Source organism: Varanus komodoensis, unplaced genomic scaffold (genome assembly GCF_004798865.1).
Source record: "Varanus komodoensis strain SLA01 unplaced genomic scaffold, ASM479886v1 scaffold68, whole genome shotgun sequence".
Classification (NCBI taxonomy): Eukaryota; Metazoa; Chordata; class Lepidosauria; order Squamata; family Varanidae; genus Varanus; species Varanus komodoensis.
In genome coordinates, this window is record NW_025336321.1 from 3,606,781 (window position 1) to 3,629,356 (window position 22,576).

Consider the following 22,576-nt stretch of genomic DNA (forward strand, 5'->3'; position numbering starts at 1 on the left):
TCTCAGACAAATACAGAACAAAATCCTCTTATAGTTTGCTTTGCTTCCATGTTTCTTTGATTGGTTAAATCTTAGGAAAAACATTCTTAACTTCTAGAGCAAAACATGTTTTTTTACAATTGACCCTTGTTTAGGAAGGGAATTCTGAGTCAACATCATGAGCTGTTTATCTTGATTTATTTTCAGTTTCAAGATTCTTCCCTCAAATGCTCTCAAGATTTTGATTTGATAGGGTAAAAACACTGAGGGCATTAGGACCAAGAAAAAGTCAGTCTCTCTCTCTCTCTCTCTCTCTCTCTCTCTCTCACACACACACACACACACACACACACACACACACACACACACACACACTGCTGTGTTATGTCTGGCAAAGTGCATACTTATGTGTGAAACTAAGTCAGAGGCTGAGTAGTTTGCATCAACTGATCTTTGGGAACTTGAAGCATGTGAAGAGAGGAAGAAGTCAACACTGCTTAAAGAGATAGTCTTCCTTGTAGCATCTCTGACAACATTTGGAATTTATTTTTATTATTGCAGGCAGTATTTGGAAGAAAACCATGAAGAATTTGGGGTGTGTTTGCCACATTTATCTCAAAATTATAAGGTATTTTTAATGGGTTTTTGGGTCAATTAATTACATTAACCCATATGCAGAGACGATCTGGAATTCTGTACAATAATAAGAGATCCTTCTTCTTTTAAATCTCCTTCATAACAAAGTATAGAGATTTTATTCATTGGATTTTCTGTTGTGGTGGAACAAAAGAAATGAAAATCTGTGCTTGGGTCCTTGATGGCAACAAAACCAGAGAACCACGATGGAAGACATATGGGTCCAGTTTTTAACACGACCATCTGCAGTACTTTGTTGCTGAAATTATGCTGCTGAGGAAACGATGCAGGCATGGCTCTCGGAGACTGCAATTTGTCTTGTTGCTGATGCTGGCCTTTCTACTGCTGATGGTGACGGTGCTGAATCCAGCAGCCAAATATCAAAACAAGGAAAGGAGATCCCAGCCAGCAAAGTCCAACTTTAAGGAAGGGTACCGGGTAGGTTTTGGAGATCCTCAAGAAATCTTAGACATCCAAGAGGACAGCCAGCAATATTTGTCAGTGGAGGGATTGTCACCTGCCATCTCCTTAAGGGAGGATGAGCTCCTGGTGGCTATAGAATCACCCACAGCCAAGCGAAACCAGACCAAAGTTAGAAAAGGATACCGGATGGTCAGACAGCAAAGCAGTCAGCAAAAGGAAAGCAAGCAGAAGCAAGGCTCCCTGTTCCCACTCCTGTCTTTTCCTCTGCATGAGGATGGAGCACAGATGGATGAAGAGGAGCTGGCTGTAGGAGGCCTGGAAGTGTACGGATTTAATGAAGTGCTCAGCAAGCAAATCCCCCTGCACAGGGAGCTGCCTGAGGTACGGCATCCTCTGTAAGTAAGACTTCCTAATTACATCTGAACTCTCCAGACATCCTGAACTTCTCTGTATTCTCTGGAACTTGTCCTCCTGCTCTCCTTTATCTTGAGATGGGACTTCTTCAGACAATAGTAGATCCTTCACAACCTGCACCTGCAAAGCAAGGACCTGAATCCTTCTTGTTTGTTTTTTGTTTGCGTGTTTGCTTGAACTGGCAGTTGCGGCAGCAAATGTCACCCAGAATGAACTGTCTGCAGCTTGTAAGAAAACAGTGTCCGTGTTGTCACGTCATCTGTAAAAATGAAATTTAAACTGTGGAGTCTGTCTCACTGACTCGCTGTAAGTTCTCTTTATCAGTCTGCCTATTTGTCTGCCTGTTTGCCTGCCTGCCCGTCTCCTTCTCTAACATTGAGGTAGGCTGGCAGTCTAGGTGTACCAGTTCACACAGTGCTTAGGGAAAGCTCAAAGGCTGTCACAAAAGCAGCTGCATTCACTTTACTTAGTGGAAGCAGTGGCACTCTTTAACCAGGTAGACGCCAAGTTTTCAGTCTTGGTACAGTACTGCATTTTCCTCTTTGATAAAGTGTGTGCTGGCCTCTACTGGCAGATATAGGAATTGCATGAGATTTGCTGCCAAACACTTCTTAAGAGCAGGTGCATGGTGTACCCTCCTCCTGCCCTGCCTGCCAATCCATTGCAGAGGTTCTTGCTTAGGATTCAGGAAGTGTGTGCTTGTACTTATAAGCCCTGCCCTGCTGCAGCAATAAAGGCAAACTGCAAAAGCTAATTAAGGGGTGTTCTGGCTCAGTGGCAGAGCCCCTGTATACTTTGCATGCAGAGGGCACCAGGCTCAGTGCCGGCTTCTTCAGAGACAGGTGGGAAAGGGTGGGTGCTGAAGCTGGAGAGCCATTGCCAGTCAGTATAGGCCAAGGATGGGGAACATGCAACCCACCAGAAGTTGATGGACTGCATTCCCAATTTCACTCAGGATTGGCTATGCCAGCTAAGTCCAAAATCATTTTGAGGTGAAACATCTGGATGTTCCCCATGTACAGAATAGTCCCTACAGAGCTAGGTGGGCCAATGGTCTTCTGTCTACAGCAACTTCTTAAGCTGCACCGCTATGTGTGTGAATTGACACAACTTGACACAAAATCAGTGTTTCCATAAAAACAACTATTTTTTCATATTCTTGGCATAGATTTGGTACTTTGTGAAGATTATGGATTGGATCCGTCCCTCACACAAGCCCAAATCCACTTGAACAAGGGGGCTTGTGCTTGTGTAATGAGACCACGGCTCCTTCCCTCTTCCTACAGTGCTCCCCGCATGGCTCACATCTGCTCTGGAGCGCACACCGATCTTCCCACAAAGCTTCAAGGATGTGTGGGGGCTGCCTTTGGTGGTGGAGGAAAGGAAATCCACTGGCAGAACATGCAGCACAAATAGTGTGCATGGTCAGTCAAATAATGTACAAAAGTTCCAGACAGTTTGAAACACTGTGCAGAATCAGGACTACTCAAATGCTGCTGGAAACTGACATCTCAGTGAGGACTAGGAGGATTTGTGTAAATTATGGACGAGTGGGTGTCCTTTTGGGCAGCAGTACATGTCAGAATTCATAAAATGTGCACCACTGTATGTTTGCAATTGTGCACTCTTCAAAGATCTGATTAGAAACTTATGCATGGTTTTCAATATGCATTTTATTGCATTGAAAAGCTAATCTAACAGAGCAGTCTTTCTCCCAAATTCCTACGTGTTAATAAGGCAATCCCCCACTCTCTCCAGTATCAATCACCATAGTAACCAGCCACCTGATCACAGGGACTGTGTCATCTAACAGAAAAACCACGAGCCATCTTTTTCCAGCTCATGCACATTGGGAGGCATCCCTGTCTCCATTTTCACTTCCAGTTGTAAAGTGCTGCAGGCTTGCGGAAAGAAATCATGGCTCATTTTCTGGCCATGCTATGGGGAAGTGCTATGGGGAAGTGCTATGACCTGCTATGGGGAAGTGGACTGCTGTTGGAGCAGATGCTTCCCTTCGTTGCTTTGAGCTTCTTTACCTCTGGAGCCAATTGCTGGAATTTGCTTGTTATGTGTGCAGTATACAGATTGCTGTCATCCAAACAGTGGCATAACCAACAGCTCATCCAAAACAGAGAATTCTCTTGAGCCTTCCGCATACTGCACAGCTTCTTCTAATTATGTCGCTTACTCCAGGAAAACGACACAACTGCCCGTAAATTATATAAATTGCATTCACGAGAAAAGGCTGCGTATGCAAAGAAAGTGCTTTGGAAAGAAGATGTACTGTTCATTGGAGTAGAGCTTAAAACAAAGGAGCCCATTAAGAACAAGAGCTGTCATTCTTAATAAGCAGAATCTGGAATTTCTTGAGCTTGACAGAGGACTGTGCAGATAATTTTTAAAAATCTCTAAAAAGTAGAAGTATAAATATAAAATGCATAGGCAACTAGAAGTCAGTTCACATGGTCCCAAATGGAAGGAAGCCCCTTCCATTCACATGGAACATTGAGTAGCGCTGCATCCATTAAGTGCAAAGATAAGGATATGGGGTTTCTAAAAGCAGGGATGTACACGCAACACTTCTCATGTACGCACTGCCTCAGGTCCAAAGAACTAGTTTGAGAATATAATATATGCCCTGCTAGATCTCACCAAGGGGTAATCTAATCCCTGTATCTTTCTACACTATTGGTATTGGGTGAACATGTATCGTCTTCAATCCAGTGGATATGGCTACTATCCAGGCTGGCTATGTGCTACCTCCTTTACATGCCTGCATGCACCAGTTGCTGAGGAGCTTGGGCAGTTGGAGGTCTTGCACCCATCCTGCTTGTGGGTTCCTCTGGACAGCTTTGCAACCATGGGAGTGGAGTGCTGGACCGGATGGACTATTGGTCTGATCCAGCTTGGCTTTCCTTATGTTCTCATGTCTGTTTTCCCCAGTATGATGAGAGGTATTGAATTTATCTTTGAATTATATGACTTATTTCTAAATCAGCATTCATATATCTACACAAACATTGTGTCTTTTGGTGATGCATTCCGTCTGTGGTGGAAATGCATAAGTGGCCTCTCTAACCACATCCCATACTCACTTGGGCAAGAGCCAGATCATACAATCCTGGAGAATGAAGTGGGACATGAACAGCAGGCAGGGCAGCCAGGAAAGCCGTGGAACTTGAGCCCTCTCCCAATGTAGTCTTGTGCTTAGCAATGAGTTAATAAAAAGGAACTTGCTGCTTATACATCTTGTCCTTTACATAGGTGCCTGCAGGAAGAACTTGGTGCAAACCTGCCCACAGCGAGTGTCATCATCTGTTTCCATGATGAAGCCTGGTCTACTCTCTTGAGGACAGTGCATAGTGTCTTGGATACAGCTCCAAAGGACTTGCTCAAAGAAATCATCCTTGTAGATGACCTCAGTAAGCAAGGTAGTGCTTTCTTGGTTCCCAGATCAGCTTGTGCCAATTAGATTCTTGCAGGGCCTGCTTAAACAAAGTGCAGATTGTTTGTCCAAACCCAGTTCTTCAAATTTCACACTTGCTTATTTTGTTTAATTATAAGTGCGCTTCCAAAGATTTAAGTTTTTTTTTAAATTGAAAACATATACAACCTGTCTTTCTGCCCACATGGGTTTCTCAAGAGTTTTTACAGCAAACAATAAAAAACGCTATTACAACAGAGACAATAGAAAAAGTGATCCGACACTGAGTCAAACAACAGATAAGAATGGAATTAAAAACAAAATACTGTCATACTGAGCCATGTATTCTGCAACTTAAAAATAATTAACATAGGCACTTAACAAATATGCCTGGGGAGGATCTTTCACATTTTGGGTGCTATGACTGAAAAGCCTCTGCCAACAGGAGCAACTTGTCTAAGCTCTGACTTTAGCAGAAAATGTTAATTTATAGGCAAGTTCCAATGGAAGTAGGAAGTCCTTCAGACACTGCTCCGACACCATTCATATGGCAGCTTTTCCAGCATGGTGCCTCTGGATATACTGGATCACAATTCCTATAATCCAGTCTCACCTGGAGACAATGCTGATGGTGGTCCAGCATATCTTCTCCCTTCTCTTTCCTCCTCCTATATTCTTTATTTACTTATTTTATACTGTTAATTTTAATTTTATATTATTGTATCTCAGTGTATTTTTTGTATTTTTGTATTTATTGGTAATTTATTATGTTCTATTGTATTTCAATGTATCTTATTGTGATATAAGCCGCCCCGAGGCTTCGGCAAGGGGCGGCATAGAAATGTTATAGTAATAATAGTAATAATAATAATAATAATAATAATAATAATAATAATAATATCTGGAGGATGCCATGATAGGTCAAATACTTTTATTTAGGTAGGCTCTGAAGAACTTTATTAGATGGACAGAAAAGTTTGGACACTCCAGTGTGGAACTCTTTCCTTTCTACTTTTTGAAGGGCAGATACTATCATAACCCTTTTTTAAAAAAAAATCGCCCTCAGTTTCAGAAGAGATTTGGCAGTCTCCTTTCAAGCAAGGAGATGGCTTCCAATAATGGCTGCAGGGTGGGTGGGGGGATAGGGAACAGATTCTACGCCTATGTCTCTGTAACGTTCAGTATCATTAGCACAGACAGACGTAGAGTAACTAGCTTATTTTCTAATCTGTGAAATTCTGGGTCAAATGTATAAACCAACCTCTGGAATCAGTTGCTTGGATTTCTGAGGTGACTTTCCTTTCTGATGAACCTCTTCAGGCGCTGGCCTTCAGTCTAAATCATTGTTCTATCTATGGCAGGGTATCTGAAGTCATCCTTGAGTGAATACATCGCCAAGTTGGCAGGTGTGAAATTGATTAGGAGCAACAAAAGACTAGGGGTTGTCCGAGGTCGCATGCTTGGTGCTGCACGAGCTGCTGGCGATGTTGTCATCTTCATGGACTCCCACTGCGAGTGCCACAGAGGCTGGCTAGAACCTCTGCTGAACAGAGTAGCAAGTGACAGGTAAATCGCCATTCCTTTCATCCTAACTGCTGCAACAGTTGGATGGCTCCAGCATGAAACGCTGTGGTGCCTGGACAGTGGTATAGATCGTGGTACTCAGATTTCCATAAGTCTGTGATGAAAACTCAGATGAGCATTGGCAATGGCTCACCTCATTTCTCTGGGTAGAACCAGGCTTTATCTTCATAAATATTTATTTACTTATATGCTACTCAATAGCCAAAGCTCTGGGAAGTTCACAAATATGTGTTCCCAAACTATCATTTGCCGAGATGACAGGACTGTGGAAGCATGATATGGTGAGGGGGGAACAGAGGAAAGGAAGTTGCTTAACCCTTCCATGCTTGCCAATTCTGCAAATGTCTTACTGGCTGTTTTCCCTTCAGCTGGATTTGCTTCCAGTTTGGATTTGCTCCCAGTTTCAGAACCTAGCTGTTGGGAAAATAAAAAACCCTCAACAGTTCTCCCCGGCAAGTGCCCCTTCCCCACATTAATATTATATGAGAAAGTCTGATACTTTCCAACATGCTAATAAACATGTTTCCCTTAAAATTTAAATATATAGGTCTATATATTTCCCTTTCCTAGCCATTATATACTAATAGTGAACCACAATTCCCCAAGTACAGTGGTACCTTGGCTCATGAACTTAATCCGTTCCATGACTCTGGTTGTGACCCAAATTGGTTGTGACCCAAGTCAAATTTCCCCATAAGATTCAGTGTAAATAAGGTTAATCCGTTCTGGCCTCTCCAGTGGGGTTGTGAGCCAATTTTTGGTCGGGAGCCAAGTCAAATTTCCCCATAAGGTTCAATGTAAATAAGGTTAATCCCTTCTGTAATTATTTTTTTTTAATCAGAAAATTTTGAAACAAAGTGACAAAAAACAACAAAGTAACAAAGTCCTGTACAGTGGAGAACACTAACCTAGGTGGGGGGGGGAGGTTATTGCTTTGAGGGAGAGTCCCCCTCCATAAGGACATCGGGGAGATCTCCTTCAGGGGTTTCCTCTCTTCTTTGTCTCTTAACTGCAGGGTCAATTTTGGTGAAAAATCTGTCTATAGTCACTTGTTTTTTCCTGCACTGCATAACCCTTCAGAAATGAGAGACCACGTTATCGTTCATAAGATTCAACACTCTGTTTGTTACAGTTATGTTGGGATGGTGCTTCTCAAAGAAATCCTGGCACTCATTCCATTTTTTCATAATGGATAGTATCACATCACTGTTCACCTCCTCCCTGTCTTCCTCTTCCTCAGTGGAATCCTACTCAGCAAGTGCCTTCTGCTGCTCACTCTGGAGTTCAGCAAGTTCTTCTGTCGTCAGCTCCCTGCATGAACTGAACTGTGATTGTGGCCATCTCCCCACTCAGGTGGGGGGGGAGATGGCCGTGATCGTGCTGGTTGCGGGGGAGGGATGGCCGAGATTGCACCCATCTTTCCTGCAGGAGCACGCCCGTGATCACGCACGTCTTCCCTGCACAAATGCAACTGCGATTGTGGCCATCTCCCCACTCAGGGGTGGGGAGATGGCCACGATCTTGGTTGCCACCCAATGCGGAGTTCGCGACCCAAGTCAAAACTTTCATGAAATTTTTGTTCATGACCCGATTTGGTTGTGAACCAAGGCGCTCGTGAGCCGAGGCACCACTGTAGCTCCCTTTGTCTGCAAAACAGCACCACCCACAAGCAAGACAGCAGCATTGGGCTGCTTGTGAGAACCCTCAAGTTTGTAGAAGTATGTCAAACCTTTAGGGGAAAAAAATCAACCCTAAAGAGGCATGGAGCACTGTCTCTTTGGAGAGTGACAGAAAATGAATTTGGAAGATGGCATGGAGTTTGCCAGAACAGGGCATGGCGGATTGACTAGAATGCTAGAAAGTAGCGCTACAGGTCATGGACCTGCATCCAAAGCCATCCTCTGAAGAGGATTCAGGCTCCTCATCCTCAGAAAAGGCTCCAGAGTCAGTCAGGAAAGACTCGACCATGGAAATGCATCATGAGGCTCCTGTCTCCCTACAGCCTAATTTTCCAGAGGAACCTTGGGGGCAGCTATGGAGGAGGAGCTAACCAGTAACATCCTACTTAAGTGTTGGTCTGGTTCTACCCTTTGCTGAAGTGGCATTCAGACAATCCTGCCTGGTGTCCAGCCCCAGCATCCCTTGGAGAGGTCCATGTACTGATTACTTTCTGCCATGTACCCTGATCCCAATCCCAGCCTTAACTGAAACCTGCAACCCAACAGAGCATTGCAATGCACAGCCTGAAATGGTATCCCTTGCAAAGTTTTGTTGCAGATTCCAACAAACTTGTACACAAACATTCATACTTGTATGTATGAATACTGATCTCAGCTTCCCGAGTGTCAGTCCTCATGCAGCCAAACTGGCACCATATATATGCAAGATAGAGAGACCAGCGGACTAAGGGGAACCCGACGTTTTGTAAAAGTATTAAACAACTTTTGAAAACACGCGAGTGGAGAAGCCCCCTCAAATAAACACACAACAGCAGCCAAGCTACAAAGAACTGGACATGCCCAGCAATTCTAGAAAGCTGTGTGACCATTGCAAGGAAAATGGGATGGAATGGAGTGCCCTAGAAAAGGGCATGGCTAAACAGGAGCACTGCCTACATTTTGCTGCAGTTTCCTGGGTGTTATTTAGATAATATTTTGTGGTTGTTGGATTGAGTATGCAACCTACTGACAAGCCCCTTTGCAACAGCTGAATACCATATTCTAGAACTGCTTTGTGTACATTATCTGCTCTCAGTTCAGTCAAGAAAGTGTCTGTTTTACTAAGGACTGAATAAAAGAAAATTAAAACTGTAGGAAGCTCCTTGACAAGAAAAAAGGCCTCATACTGTGTTTATTAATTATTCCACACTATATAGACACACGAGAAAAAGGAAAACAAAATAATCTATGAGAACAACTAACATAATGCATGCAAGGAGAATGAATGATGTGCTGTGGTTGATTGTATAAGCTGAATGCAGCAGAAGCATCTATTTTTGTTACATTAGTCCTCAAGCATTTGCAGGCGGTTGTGGTAGAGGGGAAGTGCAGACTTGCTTGTTGCATCAACATATTTTGGATCTCATATTTCCAAGACTTATAAAACATTTATAAGTAAGCAACCTCAGACTTTCTAAATGAATGCATTAATTCACTTATGAGACACAGTTTGAGCAGCAAAGAATAGGCAACAAGTAGATGTTTTAATCATGTTTTATACTTGTTACACATCATTTTCCCCCCTGAAAAAATTCATGCTTCTTCTTTACAACACCCTGAGAGATGGTTCAGGAGGATACAGAATAAGCATTTTGCCTGAACTGTTCCCCGCCACCCCCCGCTCTCTCCCTCTGCCTCTCCCCTCCCTCCACACACAATAGGATTAGATATTCCACTTGGAAGGTCAGACATCTCTCCTCTTTCACTTTGTCCCAATCCTAATGCTCTCCTTGATGAAACAGAAAGCTCTCAGTGGAGAACTGGGTTCAACAAGATCAGGACATGTTAAGTGCATGCCAACCCTATTTTTTAAGCCTAACCCTCAGCTAGGAAGCCCTGCTGTATGTGTTAAGGTTGGGAGCGTGACTAAAGACAGTTGGACTGACTCCATCAAGGAAAACATAGCCTTGCGTTTACAAGAGCTGAGCAGGACTATCAAGGACAGGACTTTTTGATGGGACACTCATTCACAGGGCAGATACACTGTAAGTGGGAGATAATTTGATGGCACCTAACATCCCTGGAGCCCAGCATCTTGGCCCTGAGCTCCTGTCCTAGAAACTCCCAACTTCAACTCATTTTCCCCTGAAGGAATTTTTGATGGTTACTTCTGATCTTTCTGGAGCAATGAAAGCTGGCAGGTGGATTGCTGGGACAGCGGACCAATGTGTATTTCCATTCTGGCATCCAGTTATAGAGCACTAGGCATGTAAATACAATGGCTAATGTGCTAACTCTTGAAAATCTCATGCTATAGTCTGACAGCTGCAAAGGTGGGGAAAACAGGATCCCTGAAAACATGCTGCTTGGAGTCCCACTCTGTTAGGTCTGGTAAATGAAGACTTCTGTACCTGCGGTACTCTTTAATCAGCTGAGCACCTAAGCTCATGCCAGAGGCTGATCAAACCTTTGAAAGTAAGGAGAGGAGGTGAGCTGTGGGCCATGAACTATAACTGTGCCATTATCAACAGACGCATTATGGAAAAATGCTTTTTGTAAAGTAGAACTTGCACTGGGCAATTTCTTGCTTTTAATGCATGGTCAATCAACATTTCCTTGATACTGCCTTCCTTTGCTTTTTGTCACTGCTGTTATTTTTGGTGCTATAGTCCCTTTGCTTGTGTTTTTGCTTTCATTTGCACATGATAGGCATTTATTTGCAATGTGTTGCCATGGAAGAGATCCTACAAAAGCTCGGCCTTCCGTGTTTCTCCAGGATGTGGTCAGGCTGTCTGAAATGTGAGCTGCATCTGGTTTTGACAATCTGCATGCCAGAGCCATTTCAGTTCTATGTGAACAGTTCCTCTTTGAAAGAAGATCGGACAATAGTACTTTATCAAAGCATATTTCTTGTCTCTTCAAGGCTGTTACATAGATCAGTGACACCTTTCAGCATGTATTTGAGCTTAAAACAGATGACTCAGTTAACTCTGATATTTATTACAGACTTCCATGTTTACGGCACAGGGTTCATGTTTATGTAAAGAGTCATGGGAGGGCATGTTGTTGGCAATTATTTTTTCACTTCCCAAAACTCCCAAACAGGAAGCCAGCTTTATCAAAGAAGAAGAAGAAGAAGGCAAAGTGTCCTTTCATTATGTTCATGTTTTCCAAAGCAAGTAATTCTAGTCTGTTGTTGAAACCAGATTTGTCAGTGGCATTTTGAGATTTGTGCTTTTAAAGGGTCAGTTATGCCACCTCCCCTCTAGTTTGCCAGAACTGCAAAGGCTAACATTAGAAGTTATAGACCAATTTTGCACGCTCCGTTTCAAAGTGCCGAGGAACTGTCGATTGTCTGCCCATTTTTACACAAAAATGAAAGAGATTGTAGAACCATCTTCCAACTTCCTTATTATTTTATTTTGGAAATGGCTTCCTCTGTAGTAAATTTACAATGAAAGGATTTCATCCTTTGGTGAATATGACAAAAACGGATGTTCTCAAAAGAAGCACCTTAGTGCAAATGAAGAAGCAGGAGAGCACAGCCAGCTTGAAAATCATCTATGTTCTTTTTTCCTATAAACTCTCTCTCTCTCTCTCTCTTTCACACACACACACACACCAGCTAATATTTGCTTATGCTTAAAGAATTCCATAATATTTTTACTTAAATTGGAGTCTGAATCTTAAAAGCTGTATGCCCCATATACACTTACCTAGCACAAATCCCCTTGAATGCAATGAGACTTGTTTCTGAACATAAAGGATGGCACTGGAATGGGTATTGTGTTGATTGTGTTGATTTGATTACCATTGAATTGTGTTCATCTAGGCCAGCAAAGATTTTGTCCTAACTTTACAGTTTTTGTTCCAATGTTCTTTCAGCTATAATATTGCAATAACTTACTAGAAATTTGCCAAATGACATACTGAGAACAAGATTAAAATGCATTTACTTGCTCTTCCTTTCTTGACAATTAATCCTTTCTTAACAATTTACAATCCATTCTTAACAATAAACCATGGGAATCTGGCACTATTATCAATTTTGTGCTAATGATTTATAATACCTTTCTTAGTGGGTAATTGATTTTGAAAAATGAATGAATTCATCTTTCTTAGAGAACCCTGGAAAGCAGATACCATGGTATGATATTCTCTGAACATTTTCTGGTGGCATCCTGTGTGTTGAATCCAGATTTAAGTACGTGCAGAAACAGACTCGCTTCCCCATCTCCTCTGCCATGGAACACTTCTAGCCCTTGACAGTGCTACACAAGAAATGCTGAACAAATAAAAAAGAATGTATTCATATTCCTTTTCCCTGTGGCAGCTCCTGTACCAGGTCTTGTCTTCTTCCTCTATGTCCAGCCAGCACCACTGGCAAGAAGAAGCAGCTGGCTAGACAGCCTGCAGGGCCCATGTTACTCCATCTGAAAATGAAATGTTCTTCACATTATGTTTGAGTGGCACTGGTCCAAATCAATCAAGTGTTGCCTTTGAAGGGGGCACAGCGGTAGTGAAGAGGAGGTTGACGGCCATCCTCCTGAAACGTTTCACACCATCGTCACCGTAAAGCCTCCCAGCCTTCCTTCCCCACATCCAGTGTCGATAACTATGCTTCAGTGATCTTTGAAGAGATGCAGGATTTTTGAACTTCATTATGGAGCCTCTGCGTGATGCTCAATGATTCAGCAGTGATGTGAAAGCAAACGTCATGGCCTATTAATCTGGTTTGCCTCCTCCTGCACACACAATAATGGTTTGATATGGATGAAGCCTAGTGACAGTTTCTTACCCAGGGCTAGAGATGGGTGGTAATTTTGTTCAGTTTGTTTTCTATAAGAACTTTGAAAAATATGTAATTCTCTACAAATGGGGATAGAAAGGACATGAGTGCTGACATTCACAAATACAGTGACATCAATCTGTGTGTGCATCTTACAAATCTGGCCATGTTTGTGCTACTGCTTTAGGGTTGCCTATTTTTTTCTCAAACAGCCTCATTTTCCTTAAAAGCTCCATGTCAGGGAAGTACACGTGGTCCTTTCTATAGCAATTGAATCTGTCCAGTGTAGATAAGTAAGAATTTTGTTCAGTTTGTTTTTATGGGAAGAATTTCCGCAAATGTGCAAGCTCTTCATAAATGGGCAGAAAAATAGGAAAAACAACAAGTTTGTCTATCCCTACCAAGGCTGTGGGGAAGGAGGAAGCAAAAATATGTATGTAAGTTTTAACACAGCTGCTTGTTTTCTGATACTTACTGCTTGTTTCTGTGCTTAAGACAAGACTCTGGAATACATTGTTCATCTTGCGTATGAACATTGCCACCTGAAATGCAGATATTAGGATGCATCCTAAGTTCAACATGGATAAAAATGATTACTAAGGTTTAACATTCGCAGAAGCCTGCCAGAAATTATCCTGAAATAACCTGGTGTCAAAACTAAGGGCATGATCCTATGGTGGGAATTGTAGATCTTTTCTTTCTCTAAATATGTATAGCATTGCACCCTGAATGGTCTTTCATGTTAAATGTTCTTTTGTGTGTGTGTGTGTTATTTTCCAATGAAGTGTACATACCCTAAAATGTGCTACCCCACTAAGGGCTCTAGAGCTAGCAGCATAGCTTTAATAAATTCATTTAATAAATGCATTTCTACTGCATTTCACAAGTTAACTTTGAAAAGAATGAGATGTTAATTCCTTTCCAGAAGACGGATTGTCTCTCCTGTCGTAGATGTAATTGATTGGAAGACCTTTCAGTATTATCACTCCATGGATTTGCAAAGAGGAGTTTTTGACTGGAAGTTAGATTTTCACTGGAAGCCACTGCCGGAATATGAAAAGAAGGCACGAGAGTCTCCCGTTAGTCCCATCAGGTAATGATTTGCCAGCTGCTTCTCTTGCTTAAGAATCTGTTAAAATTTCTGCACTTTGCTGCTGGAGCTGAAACGGATATCCATACCTGGGGGAATATTTTGATTCCCCCCCTCAAAATAACCCCTTCTGTTTCCAGCAGTGCTTCATTTGGGAAGAAACAGTGTCTATGGTCTAGCATGCAAGATACTTGAGCCAGTTGCATATACAATAATTGGTGTGTTTTAAAAAGCAGTAGGGGGAGATATTTAAGTAACCAGAAACTATGTTAGATATGATTTAGTGTCAATGCTTGGTAGATAACCAAACTGGCCTTAGTGCAAATGAAAAGGTGATTTGCAATTAAAAGATGTACCTTGATTCAGATTGAGCTGTTTCATATGTCACGATAAGCCACGCCAAGAATAAGTTGTGTGAGTTGCTTGTTCACTTATCATCTCACATTGCTCCGCAGGAGTATGGTGAGCTTATGGCAAAAATTGCTTCATTTTTACAAATAATTATTTTTCTGTCCTCACAAGTACACATTTGCACAGGACAGAATGAAAAACAAATACATTTTTGCAATAAGTATGAATATTCCAACAGTAAGTACACCCACATGCTCCCATAGCTGTATCCCATGCAGCTGCTGATTTCAGAGTTCAAGGCCAAGGGATGCACGAAAGTGTCAGTTCAGGGGGCAATATGAGAGGATGCAAATGATAAGTGGGCATTTATTGGCTCCCCACCACCAACCACAACCCCTTTGCAAAGCAATCATTTTGTTCTCTACCTCCTGCTTCACAAGTGCACAGGTTCATCCATCCACCAACTACACTCTGCAGTAGTACAATCAACCTGTCAATTTCCCTGTGAATTCCTTATTGCATCTTTGGCACATCACTTGACAGCTTGCAGGATTTGTGGGGGAGAGTAGGAGGAAATTACCAATTCACTTTGAAGAAATTTGGGGAGATGGGAGTGGCAGATGTGTTCAGAACATTCCCAGGTGTCATTTGTTTATTGTTGGAAAACTGCACTAATGGGGGAGGAAGGAGACCAGAGGTGGTCCAAGGATGATCACTAGAAGTTTTTGCAGCTCTTTGCAGCCATCTCTGTAGCTGCTTGGGAGAAGCCATCATAACAGGTTTGGATATGGACATCATGACAAGCCGCCCTCAACAACCCAGTAACAAGCCATGGGTTCTTAGGACGGTTTTTGCCTTGTTAGTTAATCACACTGAATTGTCTGTGCTACATTCAGTATCACAGCGCTTAGAATGGAGACACCTGGATGCAAATCTAAACTTACTCTGGAGCTCCTTTGGTGATTCTGGATTAAGCAGCATTCCTTGGCCTAGCCACCTTACAGGATTGTTGGGCGGAAGGAAGGGATACCAATGCGATAGGCAAATTTATAAACCCTGGATTGCATCCAAACGTGACTCCCCATCAATGGAAGGTCTCTTTCCATTGGTGAAGAAAACAGAGATTTAGCAAAGGCACTGACTGAAGGAAAGGGACAGGTAAGTATTTTACAATGATATCTTCTTCTGCCTTGAATACCGTCTCACAGGGCTGTTCTGCAAAGACCCCCAACCATGCAGAGCAGATTTTGTGGGTCGCAGCAGGGAGGTGAACCAATGAAAATCCCCACCTGACATCCATACCCCGCTTGTAACAGAATCATCCAGTTCACAGAGTTCTGCCTCATGCTTCTCTGAATCAGACCCATCACCTCACTGATTTTACCAATAATCTTGAGAGAGAAGTCTCTCTTGCTGCCATTCTACAGTTTAGAATGTTCAAAATCAGGAGGAAAAGAAATAACACTAAAATATAAACATTCTCTAGGAGTCCTGCAGTACCTGGAGTAGTAGTAGCAGTGGACCGACATTATTTCCAAAACACAGGGGGTTATGATTCTGACATGACTTTGCAAGGTGGTGAAAATATTGAATTATCTATAAAGGTAAGCATGTGAGACCAAAATCTTCCTCTCTGTTTGGTAGTAATGCTTATACATAACACTTTGTGGGAAAATGATGCCTCCAAAAAATGTCAGCAGGTTGGTGGCCTTTGCAAGGCAAATTTGTTAAATCATTTGTCTTCAAAAACTCTGGACTTTAGGTCTCTGAATTCTATCCAAAACTGATTTTAAAATAAAAATGAGTACTTTGAGGGTTTACAGCTCTGCATGATGAAGGTGTGAAAACCTTCCCCAAAACCCCGTATACATAGTGGAGCTATATTCCACAAAATCAGATTTTTAAAATTTGCTTTGAAACACAGAAATCTAAAGCAGAGGTGGCTGGAAAGTAGATCTCCAAACATTTTGGACTTCAACACCCAGACACTCCTGCTAACATAGCCAGTGGTCAGGAATGTTAGGGGTTTAAGTCCAACACATCAGGAGATCTACTTTCTGCTCAGCCTGGTCTAAATAACCTTTTGGGAATTTCAAGGGGAACTACCGTTCGTTGAATAGCTCAGAACAATTAATGACTGTATTTGATTTTTGAAAGATTTATCTGCATGACGTTCACATGTTGCAGGCCTGGCTTTGTGGTGGAACTGTTGAAATCCTTCCCTGCTCACGTGTGGGGCATGTCTATCGTGCTGCTGCATCATACAGCTTTCGTGATGAAGGAGCAGTCAAGAGGAACAAAATACGAATAGCTGAGACTTGGTTGGATTCATTTAAAGATCTCTTTTACAAGCAAGACAAGTTGGCTTGTTTGATTAGTCAGGTAAAAGAGAAAGAGAGAGCTAAGCTAATATCTGCAATTGTATGAATGTTACACAATGTATCTCCGAGTAAGTCTTTTTCATGTTTCCTTCTTTTTCCTTGGGTGTTCCCAAATAAAGTTTCTATCCTGCAAATGAGCTACTTCTAACAGGAGATTTTATAGGCAGTCCAGGCATAACCATCTTCCTTTTGTAACCCTCTCCTGTTTTCCTTTTGCATCTTCTGCCTTTCTCCTTCCCAGAAGAAAAAAATCTGTTAGGAGGAGGAAGAGAAGACAGAATGGTTCCATAATGCCTGTTTGGTGCACTGCTGGAAAGCTTCAGTCTAGCAGAAGCCTTTCTTCCTTTTTCTCACACCCTTTTTTCCTCATTCCTTTCAATGGAACCTTTATCCAAGAAGTTCCCTGCAGATAGCGCCATTGCAACCATTTATGCAATTTTCACAAATTTCATGTAGACTACAAATGCTTTTATTTGAAAAATACGAAGAACTAGTAGCTTGACAGTACAATTCTACTTTTTGTAGTAGACAAATGGTTGGACTGGATACAAAGCAGAGATTGTTCTGGATTACCTTCCTCTATCTAGTGCCCTCCAGATGTTTTAGATTTCAATTCACATCAGCATGACCAATGAGAGTTATGCTTCAAAACATCTGGAGAGCTCCAGGTTTTAGCTGGGTGCTTTATCCATTTCCAATACTCCAATACTCACATGGCAGTATTGATACTAACAAGCACGATTCATCCTGGGGTACTGTCTGGTCAATACCCTTTCCTAACTTTGTACATGTAGCAGTGGGTACATGTTCGGAGTCCACAGGCCAGTTGCTTAAAAATTTAGGGAAACAGTTTCAATCATATGAAAACATAATATAGCATCCTAGTGACTAGTATAATTCAACAGAGATGACAACAGGAATTAGGTTTTGATTCTTTAAAAATTATAAAATGTAATAGTCAGTTATGACCTCTGACAGCCCTGTTTGAGCTTTAAGGTTAGGAAATGGTCTCAACATGTGATCTTGCTGTGCTGCTTCACTGTTCCTTGAAGATCCAATATATGTGGGAAGAGAGACTGGCCATGTTGCTCTACTAGGAACTTGAGCAACATTGCACAGGGAGGAGCCTTGGTATGAGCATTTTCACATGGCCAGATCTTCAGATGTTTGCAGAGTAGGAATTGCTGAAGAGGCTCCCATAGTTACAACTCAGAGGATATAGATCTAATCCTCTTTGGCGTGGAAGGATTTGGAAGACCTGCTCAACGGAGGAGAAGTGAAAGGAACAGGGAGGAAAATACAAGCAGACAACAGGGAATGCAAAAATGCAGAGCTTAGATTGCCACCTGTCAGAGATCCTGTAGCTTTGGAGTTCCTGTACTGAAGAGGGGTTGGACTAGGTGACCTTAAAGGTTGCTTCCAACTGTGATTCTAAGAGAAAGTCTAAGCTTCTCCCAACCTGCCTTGAGGAACAGAGAACCACAATGGCCTTGTTCATTCACTTAACAGGAGCACAGCCATGAATACTTTGCAGGTTATATACACTAAATATTCTTTATCAGATATAAGCATGTTGATACTGATGTGGCAATCACATAATCCAAAATATTTGTATGTATGCAGTTAACAAGAGAAGTTGCATTTTTTAAATTCTATGCAAAACAACAGTAATATTAAGTTGCACTATTTAATGAGTGCTGGAAATAGAACCTCACTGGAGTATGACTTGCTAATTCAGATAATTGAAGAAATATAAGAGAATATAACAGTGTCTCTGTTTCATGTACTCTCAACAGGCTGAGAAGCTAAACTGCACTGAGCGTGTTCAGTTGCAAAAGAGATTGGGATGCAAAAGTTTCCAGTGGTTTATCTCAAATGTGTATCCTGAACTATACCCGCTACAGCACAGACAAAGATTTTCAGGCAAGGCAAGTGGAATACAATTTTGCTTATACTCATTACTAATTTAACCTTTCCAGGAACTTAAACGGAATTCCTGGCAAGTGCTCTGAGTGTACTAAAAATAACAATCGAACCAATGACTTAATAGATTTCTCCAAGTGGTGCTGTTTCTTTACATTCACAAATACAGTAGCATTTAAGTTAATAGCAGTGTCAGTAAATTCTTTCATTATTTCTCCAAGGAGGTAAGGAGCAGCAACTGCTGGAAACAAAAGTTAAGCATCAGACCTGAGGCAGAAATAAATGCTTAGTGCCAAAGTCAGCAAGGTCTCTTTGAACCACGAAACACAAAATCGCACAAGCGCCCTTCTCCATCCCTTATGGCAGGGTTCTCAAACTTTTTAACCAGTTGAAAGCTGCCGGTGCTGGGCATGGGCCAGAAAGGTGGTGCCGGCGCGGGCCGGGGCAGCACATGTGGGCGCATGCACTGAGACAGGGACGGGGTGTGCGGTGAGGGGAAGCAAGGTGCGGGTGGGCGCACGCGCATGGTGGGGGGGCAAAGCGAGCATGCATCATGAGGCAGGCGCATGAGGCAGCGGCTTGCTCGCATGGAGATCATCTTCTCCGAGTGAGCAAACCGTTGCCTCCCCACGCACAGGGCGAGGTGGGCAGCAGTGGGCAGGTGCGGGCGCACGGCGAGTCCAAATGGGCATGGCGGGCCGGATCCAGCCCCCAGGCCGTAGTTTGAGGACCCATGCCTTATGGTAAAAATAAAGAAATAACAAGTGAACCATGCAATTCTGTGCATGTTTAGTCAGGAAAAAGTCCTAGAGCCCCTACAGCACAGCCAATGAGTCCCACAGTATGGCTGGCTGGAGAGTTCTCTGGGGACTGTAGAACGTTCTTCTACAGAAACATGCCTTAGGTTGTTTCTATAGACAGGTTGCTTAGACAGGAAAAGAGTCCTGTAACTTCCAAAATTTTTGAGGACTACAGTGCAGGATGAGGCTAAATGAAATTAATCTGGTTGCCTAGCAGCGTGCCAACCGGCCAGATGCTCTTGGGGCCACTGTGAATGTATATCCGAAGTAGTGGTTTGTCACAGAGGGAATAGGGAAGTGCACTCCATCAGTGCTACTGGTCCAGTGTAAATCTGGCAGTCCTAGATTTGATGGACTTATGTTGCAGGAGAATAGGGTTTGGTTGAACATCGGAAGAAGCTTCTTGATGATAAGAACAGTTGGACAATACAACCAGTAGCCACATGGTGGTGGCCTTTCCCCACAGGAGCTATTGAAACAGAATCCAGGCTGCCATAAGATGGGAATTATCTAGCTCTCCATTTCCTATGCTCCGCAGGGGCTTGGTCTATTTGGACAAGAGCCCTCCGATTCTATGATCCAACAGTGAATTTGGCCTAAATATCTGTCATGGTGCTGTCTCTTATGCCCCTGAATGTACAAATCTCATGGAAAGCAACTCTTTAGTACTTTCTCTTGCCTAACTTCTTTTCCCTGTGCTATTTCAACTCCAGCATTATGCACATAAATATGTCCCACAGCAAAAACTCACATATTACGCACTGCACCTTCTTGCAGATTTTCCAGAGGGTTCATAGCTCAGACTGATTTGTCAAACAACTAATAGATTAATGTTCTTCATAATGTTATTTCTAATGAGACATCCAAATGTATTTTCACTCTTAAATCTGAAATCATCTTTGAGCCCATGTCTGCTATTTATGTTATGTTTATCTGATCATTGTTTATGAAGAAGCATAAACAGGGCAAGAGGCATTTCTAATGCAAATAAGTAGCTAAAGTAGATGCTATTATTTGCATTAAAAAGTGATTGAAGTAAAAGTACTTTCATCCTCATGACTAAACACCCTAAGGTGCTTTGTACTTCTTCTGATGGGAGAGCTTGCCAACTTTGATCTGCCATTAATTCCAATGATGTAGAGAATGTGCACATACTTTGGTTCTGTTGGGGGAAGCTGAGCAACCCCTGGACTAGAGCAGGACAGGGTGGGATGTTGATTCTCCATCTCCCTGCCACTCCCCTCCACAAATGCTCACATACTAAACTACAATGTGAATTCCAGGGGAAGCTTTCTTTGGCTACCCAGGTTTCCCCAGGCTGCTGTTTGTACAAAAGAAAGTGTTTGCAGCCATTGCATTCAGACAATGGATACCATGTCTAGTTTGGTCTTTAAGTGGAGCAACTTGGGACTTCATTTTTCCACTGATGATTGGTAAATTGTGTTGCTGTCCTAGAAATGGTTTGTTTGTTTCTTGTCCATGTGCAGAATGGAATGATTCTCCACATTCTTTCTGGTAAGTGCACTGAGGCCATGAAGACAGACTTCTGTCTATGTGACTGTAATAAGGAGGCAAATCTAATGTAGAAATTTGAGACTTCATGCTGCTTGGATGAGAGATGAATATGAAAATTTGTTCTCTAACGCCATCATTGTTCTAGCCCCTTGTTTCCAAGCTACAACGGATGGAAAAAGCTGCATGCATTTTCTATACGCAGCAGATAGACAATGTAGTAAATGCCTGGCCCATGCAGTTCTATCCAAAATACACCATAGTAGTTTGGTATCGGAATGGGTACTAAGCCCTTACCAGGAAATAGGAGAAGGAACACAGATGAAATTACTATTATAGATACAAAATGATGTACACTTTTAGGCCATCTTTTTAATAATCATGAACATAAATCCCTTTTTTCATTTTACAGGAGTCACAAAGTCCCAAAAGGGACAACCCAGAGACTGCTAAGAACGGCCATTGGCAAACTCCCTAAATGTATTCAGGATTAACTTCCACAGTTACTTAATATAAAATACATAGGAACATGTCTGTGGGTTTTAGGAAGACTCTGGAAGTTTCCAAGAGTTTACTGAGAAATTAAGCCACATGTGGAATTTCTGAAAAAATCTAGTTTGATCTTTTCCCTTTTGTTGCTAATGACAAAGAGCAAAATGAATCTCCCAAAAGGGAAATATTTATGTCTGGTTATTTTTATGGCATCGATGACATTTCAGACATTCACATGTACACTGGGTTCTTGAATTTAAAACAGCAACAACAAAAGGGTGGCCATGAATTCTGTATACTATTTCATGCAAACAGGTGGCTTAGATTTGACACTCTTCCAAGGTTAGTATCCAATATCTCACCTGCCCCATATCTGGCCCTGGATGTCTCAATCAATTATCATGAAAACAGGCTGCTAATCTGTATGTTATGCCACCTCACAGATAAGACCATAGCAGAGCAAGGCAAAATTGCAAACTGTATTTCTGCCTCATTGGATGACCTGGGATGACCTGTGCATTGCAAGGACAAGAGAAAGTCTGACCAGGAACAGCCTTCTTGTGTGGATTAACCTGTGGATATACAGGGCCACTGTCTGCCAGGAAATGGCATGGGAAACTATCCATATGGAAGACAAAAGCCGGCCGGGTATGCAGCCCTTTCATTGAGTAGCCCTTGCTCAGTCTAGATGCAGAACGACTGGCTTCTGCCCTGGATCCAGCCTTCAGGAAGCACAGAGAGGGAAACCTGCTTGCTGCTGCTGGGTGCTTGTGAGAAGGAGAGAACTAGATGAGGCCCAAAGATCTGTGTACACACACACCAGGCACGTCCACTCATGCACTGGTGGTGGGATAGGGTGGCATTCATCTTTCCCCCTATATTTGGCATGCTCACCATTCTAGAAAAGTAAGAAACGGAGCAAATTTTAAGCTTTCATTTTTTAAAGGGGAGAAAATGCTAGGGAAAATTCGCGTTGCTCTCTGTGTGGTCATGTAATGGCTGCCCCATTTTCAGGGAACGTTGTAACTGAGGTGTGGGCAGCCTCTGGATGCTCCAGGCCCCTTGTTGACTCCCACATCCCATGGAGCAGCATGCAATCTGCGGGATGGATGACCCCCCC

General features: G+C 42.4%; 1 protein-coding gene across 1 annotated transcript; it reads left to right on the forward strand.

The window, feature by feature from the left end:
• Positions 1–429: 429 nt before the first annotated feature.
• GALNT15 (polypeptide N-acetylgalactosaminyltransferase 15) lies at positions 430–18,704 on the forward strand. The gene is made up of 7 exons (XM_044450750.1): positions 430–1,433; positions 4,717–4,883; positions 6,238–6,442; positions 13,833–14,000; positions 15,835–15,952; positions 16,536–16,730; positions 18,526–18,704. Exons 1-7 carry the CDS (start codon positions 883–885, stop codon positions 18,697–18,699), a joined length of 1,578 nt encoding a protein of 525 aa, XP_044306685.1. The 5' UTR covers positions 430–882; the 3' UTR covers positions 18,700–18,704.
• Positions 18,705–22,576: the final 3,872 nt, after the last annotated feature.